General features: G+C 31.0%; 1 protein-coding gene across 5 annotated transcripts in view; it reads right to left on the reverse strand.

Annotated features, from left to right (window-relative positions):
- LOC125032773 (probable phospholipid-transporting ATPase IA) overlaps nucleotides 1-7,500 on the reverse strand; it is an 87,349-nt gene that overhangs the window by 12,465 nt on the left and 67,384 nt on the right. For all 5 annotated transcript variants that reach the window (XM_047624118.1, XM_047624120.1, XM_047624119.1 and 2 more), the window contains exon 22: nucleotides 849-928. In XM_047624118.1, coding sequence (XP_047480074.1) covers nucleotides 849-928 — 80 coding nt within the window. The remainder of the gene's footprint in view (nucleotides 1-848; nucleotides 929-7,500) is intronic.

Genomic DNA, 7,500 nt, shown 5'->3' on the forward strand with positions numbered 1-7,500 from the left:
GGCAGACATAAACCTGCATACTCACAAGTTCATATAAACTAATACATTCACTGTTCATATTCATATATACTCAGCCACACACACACAAAAATACACTATAAGTTCATCAACCATTTTCAATGGCACATGTTTACTCATATTAACATTCATTCACATTTCCTTCCTACTGATGTCATGTTTCCATTATTTGAACTTTCCCATGTCTTAATCTTTTGCATTCTTCTTCTAGCAAATGTTAGTCAGTATCATTTCACATGTTTCTAGGCTAATTCAGCTGATCTTAAACTTATTCACAGCATTTTTATGTTAATGTGTCAATACATGTGAAAAAGAACATTTGCTACTATGATTTTGGATACTATCCTTACTCCTAGTTGGTTAAACAAACAATACCTGTACTATACCTTTACCACAACTGATGCAAATGCATCTCCTACACTAAGAATTTCCCTGAGCTGTCTTTTTGTGGATATTCAGTTCTTTTAGAGAAGAAATAAGCCATGCAAGAGCATACTGAACAAAACTTAAGCATGACAGGTTATAACCATTTATCAAAATGGAAATAATACAATCTAAAAATTGAACTGCATTCCTTGAAACTAATTGTTTTCTTACATTTTGTTCTGATTGTCTTATGTAAGTTATAATGAACACACTTCAGAACAAGATAAATATTTTTAAAAATACAAAAAAACATGATCTACCATCCACATTTTTCAAAAGAACTTCTCTTATGTTTCTCTTATGGTGAATTCCTTCAGAACTTTGAAATTCAATATTGAAATCGGGAGTTCAATGTCACTTATCATTAACTGATGAAAGAGAAAATTTGTTGGATTCATACTTACGAGCAAGCTCTACTTCTAAGTTGACTCTGGTTGTGGTTCTACGGAACACGTTCTTTAGAAGTCGAGCAGTTTCGGTGAGCCTGGAAAATCAATATTCCATTATAACCCTGTTCAGCCTCTGATTATTAAGCTATGCTGATGTGCATAAAAGATAAAGTAGGTCTTATATAACATAATTTCCTAAAAGTACTTCTACATGGCATTAGATGTGCCTTATATCTTTAACATATATATCCCATATTGCTACTTAATCTAATTTGTAGTAGTGCAATAAAAATTCTTGATATAATGCTAAAGCAAAATATCTATGTAATTCATGATTTCCTTTATTGAGAATAGTAAATGATGATACTAGACATACTGATTCCATCATAAGATGTATCAAGGGAAAGCTGTTCTGAATCATTTGGGAGCAAAATATCAAGCTGGCACTTATGTATTATAAAAGTTTCTCAAATGAAACTGGCTAAAAATATAGATACATAACATGTTAATACTGTGTAATCATATATAATTTGATATATTATGTAGGTATAGCTGTTCAAAAACATATCCCATAGTATTTGCACTGTTTGGAACTGTCTGCAAGTGAAACAGTAATTGGGTTGTTAATCATATTCAACAGTAAATCACTTTCATATATTTATCAAATATTATGTCTGGTGTAATTAGAAATATTTACATACACAGTTTTGATAAAATAAACCAACAACTGAAATAATTCCAATAAAAATATCCATGATTTCTATCTTTAGCAGTATGACTATAAACAATCCACAAAGTGTCAGCTTCAAATGGTTTTCTTGGAATCCCTACCAATAAACATACAAAATATATATGTGTGGGTGTGTGTGTGTGTGTGTGTGTGTGTGTGTGTGTGTGTGTGTGTGTGTGTGTGTGTGTGTGTGTGTGTGTGTGTGTGTGTGTGTGTGTGTGTGTGTGTGTGTGTAAGCATGTGTCTGAATATACACATACATGAGGGTGCACATATGTGAGCAGGTGTGTTTTTGTGAGTGTGTTTGTGAAGGTCTGTGCTTGTTAATCATGACAAAACTATAATGAAATTATTGATATCTTAATATATAGCAGCAGGACACTGAAAATCAATTTCTAAGAATACTGAGCCCTGTGGACTGGTCTTGGACAGTGTAAATTACCCGCTCTAAGGCCAGATACAAAGTACTTACCTCTGCCTTCAAAACCTACCCGGAACGAGAGGCAATCTCAACATCTGGAAACACTGCAACATTTGCTGTACTGAGCAGGGAGTGGGGGAAGGAGAGACATTCTTATTGGGGAGGGACTGGCTTGAAGGAATCACAGCCCAGAGGGTGGGATAGAGGACTGAAAGAATGTGACCTCTCTTGAAAATTCAGACAGCATTACACTGCTTTATCATTACTCGTAATAAATAAAAATCTGCACTGGCATGGTGTTTTATTTGTTCTTTTACTATTGTGTGAAGCATATCCACTTTCTGGAGAGGTCATCTGATGCAAAAACCATATTCTCATGCATCAAGGTAATTTGAAGTTAAGGATATTTCTCCCTTATTCAATAATTAACATTCCTGTAACAATAAACATTCTTTTAACAAGAGCAAGTATGTGTTGCAAATCCTAAATATGCAAAACATTAATCACAATCAGTGAACTATGAACACTGATGCATTTTACAAATATGCATATACACCCATCAACATGCAAATCAAAATGCCAGTGGTTATGATACAGAGTAGTCAATTCACAAATAACCTACATTCAAGATAGAAAGATCTACATCTCAACAATATTTCTGGGAGAGTAATACTAGATGGGAAAGTTATTAGTAGAATCCTTTACAATTCAATATTACAGCCTACCTCTGAAAAAAAGTATACTATGAAGAATAAATATGTGTGATCATCCTTAGCAAGGAATGATGATCCTTGTGTTTGACAGGGAGCATAAATGAATTATAAAGAAGGCAAGGCAGAGCACAGTCAGGCAAAACAGCTGGAAAATGGCATCTTAATTGCTGAAGAACAATTAACAACAGAATCATCAATACTATCTTAAATATGTTTGTTATAAAAAGTACATGTATAGAAATATCTGCATTCTCCAAATTATTTAGTATATAATTAAATAGGTTTAAATAAATGCATATATCAAGAATTGTACAGGCTGTTTATGTATGCAGTCATGAGTACATAGTAGTACTTTCATCAGAAATGATATACACAGAAAATATAAGCAATGTGTTACTTTTCCCTTGGTGTATATCTATATCTATCTATCAATCTATCTATATATATATATATATTTATATATACATACATACATATATACATATATATATATATATATATATATATATATATATATACACACACACACAAATATATGTATGTGTATATATATGTGTGTGTGTGTGTGTGTGTGTGTGTATGTGTGTGTGTGTGTGTGTGTTGTGTGTGTGTGTGTGTGTGTGTGTGTGTGTGTGTGTGTGTGTGTGTGTGTGTGTGTGTGTGTGTGTGTGTGTGTGTATTACATATATATACATATATATATGTATATTATGCATATTATATATACACATATATATGTATGTGTATATATATATATGTATTTTATATATATTATATATATTATATATATATTATATATATCATATATATATTATACATATATATATATATATATATATATATATATATATATGTATAATATATATATGATATATATGATATATATAATATACATTTAACATATATAATATATATAATATATATAAAATACATATATATATATATATATATATATATATATATATGTATATATATATATGGCACTTATCCAAGATCTGACACTCAAATTCCCTGCTATCCTACACAGTTAAAGTCAAGTTTGACACAAGTTCTGAGTTAACAATTTACCTTAGTTAAATGATAGAGACAACTTAATAAGCAGTAGAAATGATATGCTGCATGGGTAACTCCATCTGACAAACAGCAACAAAAAGAGCACTGAGTTATGGCACTAAGATTAGCTAGTTTATAATGTCAAGGTCATCTAATCAGTTGAATGTTGAACTCATCATATGTAATAAAATCTACAAACTAATCAAAAGTGTATAAATAACAAAAATGGCACCACTGGGAACTGGATAAACTGATAACACAAACTGAGGTTGGAATCCTGAATGAAAGTGCATACTTTATACCATGTATTATATATATTTATAAATATATATATATTTATATATATATATTTATTTATATATATACATATATATATATATATATATATACATATATACATACATACATACATCCACACACACATATATATACATGTGTGTGTGTGTGTGTGTGTGTGTGTGTGTGTGTGTGTGTGTGTGTGTGTGTGTGTGTGTGTGTGTGTGTGTGTGTGTGTGTGTGTGTGTGTCTGTGTGTGTCTGTGTGTGTGTGTGTTTATATATACACGCACGCGTGCATGTGTGTGCACACTCATGCAATGAGTGCACACTACACTGTTTTAATTTACATTAACTTGGCAGGTCCTACATAAAAGAAACTGGTTAAGGAAAGAGAATCCATCTTTCAAGTTTATTGGAATTTCAAATAAGTTTACTAACTTTAATTGTAGAGATGATGTAAGTTTTTTCTATCAGACTTTAGGAATTAACAGAAATAATAACAACAGAGGAAAAAGGTTAAAAAATATAAAAGTAGCTTTCATAACACTAATAAAACAAAAATTCATAACAAAAACAATAGGAAATGAATTTGACAAATAAAAAAAATACACTTATGATCAATAAACAGTACAAGAAGAGTTATCATGACCGTAAAAAGACTGCCAGTCATACATTGCATAGAAAACCGTACCATCAAAATCCTCAATCTACTGTCATCCAAATACAGTACATGTATGGGACTCACATTTATATTAAAGGTCACCAAGAGAGGTGGAAACTAGAAAGGCTAAATAAATAAGTGATCATCAATTTCAAAGCAAATTTTTCAATAAGGTTGGCATAGTCAATGAGATGAATGAGTGAATGAGTGAGCATAACTATGTTTGTGTATAGATAGTTGAGATCATTAGTATTCCTAGGATACAAATAATTACCAAACATTTCCCATTCCTAATCGCACTGAAATGTGATAGCAAAACAAAAGAAGATGGCCCAAGTATAAAAAAAGGGATTTTTTTTTTTTTAAATACCAGCAAGGTGATTTATGCTACTGGCCTTTCTAACTTGATATAGCTAAAAAATATAGGATGTTACCAGAAATAAAGAGGAGGTTAATGATAAAGCGTAAGCCTCCTATTCTTCTACATCTTCCATTCCTTTCTTCCATTTTAATCTCAGGTTCATAACCAGAAAAATTCTTTTCCTACATAATCAACAGCATCAACTCCTTTTGGCACACTGTATACTGCAAGAATCAGTATATTTTCCTTCTGTCTGATACAAATCTACCTAAAAATTCAAATTCCCTGCCACTGTGTAATACCCCCTTCCAAAACTAATAGGTGCACATACTTCTCCATACTAAGGAATATAATATTCTTTCAAGAGAGACAAAACATGCTACAAACATGATTCTTTTTTCTCCTCCATTATGAAAATACTGTAATGAGTAAATACTATATTGTATAACAAAATAACGTAATAAGTAAATAGTAAACTGCATAATATAACAAAATGCTCATGGAATGGCCAAAATTTTAATGAAAGGAAAAATTCAACAGTTATTGTGAGCTAACACAAATTATGATTAAGAAGGACTTCAGAATGATGTGTGTAATGTAGGCAGGCAAACTGATGAGCTTACTAAAATCATCAAATGCTAAAAAGACCATACATGTTTACCTGCATGTATCTGCTCATGTACACTAAACCACACAAGTGAATGACCATGTAACTAGTATGTTTTCTGGGCAAGTGATCCATCATTGTGGTTAAAACAATTAAGAGTTCAGGGTAGTCTACCTTTTTTGTTTTGCATATAGGCTGACACCTACCACATAGCCTGTTACCAAAATAAATGACAATTTACATACTAGTTAGATAATTGTGAACTACTATGCCCAATATGTGTAAGCTGTATGTATTAATATATGGTGATAATAACAATAATTACCATCAACTAATAAACCACCATCTTAAAACCACCTCCACTCTCACCATCACTATCTTTATCATCATAAAAATTACAATAACAATAATTACAACAACAATGATGACAAGTAGTGATAGTGATGATGATGAGGACAATGATGATGATGATAGTGCTTGAAATCACACACAAAAAAACAAGACACTAATTAGAAAAAAATCTGAAATTCTTCCTAATGCACTGGTTTAAAACACTAAGGCTGCTTAACATCATCTCAATGAAAATAAAGTGTCTACAAGAAGGCAGGGTGCAACAATTAATGTAATCAGATTTCCTAAGATCAAAATCCTTCAGTATGCATAAATTTCCATTTCTTTTCCCATTTCAATTCCTAAATTCTGTTACTGCCACAAATACACACGAGAAGAACCTGAAATCTAACTAGACTGGATTACTTGACATGAATTACTAACTTTCCTACCAAACTCTTACATATCATGTCATCTAGTTTGCCTAGTTCTGCACTTTTCCATTTTTTATTTGTTTCACATTTGTAGCTGGAAGTAAGTATAGACGTGTGGATACTCAATGTCAACTATACTTCTCTTGCTTTCCATGTAATTCAAAATAATACCTATAAAAGAAAAACAAAAGTACTAATAATCAGCATGTGTACAGTTTGTGAGTGTATGTGTAAATGTATATCTACATATACACATGCATGTACTAGTACACATGTATGTGTATATTTATGGATATTTATATATATTGCACACACATATGTATACATGTATATACATACATATATGTATATATATATACACACAGAAACATATATATTAATATATATACAAAAATATATACATATATATATATATATATATATATATATATATATGTGTGTTTGTGTATATATAGTTTAACTGGTATGTAAACTTCCAAAATATAGTATATAACTTGTCTTTGAATAATTCAAAAATCCTACTGTTGACTCATTGCTAATACATCTTGAAAGGAATCCTTTAATACCCCTCGTACATGGTACTCTGTAACCAAATCTGTTTTCTACTTACACAGTCTTACCAGCAAATCTAAGCCTGTAATTTATGCTTCATAATGCCTCCTACCCACTGTTGTTTACACCACTTATCTAGGTCAATAGATTCAACTTTGGACCCATTACCCTTTGATATAGCCAAATATTCAAATTTCTTTCAAAATCGGAATTTCCAAAGTTATAAAGTTGTACATTCTTTAATGCAATCATGGACATTCCAACAGCATAAAATGGAAAGCTCCAATGAGATCATTTTTGTCCACTCAGAAACATAACAATTCAGTAGGTGTGACTATAATGATATTGTTTATTTTGACTGGATAACTCAAGGGTGTATTAATGAAAAATTAACATGGTGGCTACACATGAGTCAGGTACCATAAAACGTTCCTCCATTTTTGTGTCAGTTATAAAAATGACTTTCTATAAAAATTATACTTGCTAACTTACTTCATACACTTCAAATACTGAATAAGACCATCTAA

This window comes from Penaeus chinensis, chromosome 15, assembly GCF_019202785.1.
Source record: "Penaeus chinensis breed Huanghai No. 1 chromosome 15, ASM1920278v2, whole genome shotgun sequence".
Classification (NCBI taxonomy): Eukaryota; Metazoa; Arthropoda; class Malacostraca; order Decapoda; family Penaeidae; genus Penaeus; species Penaeus chinensis.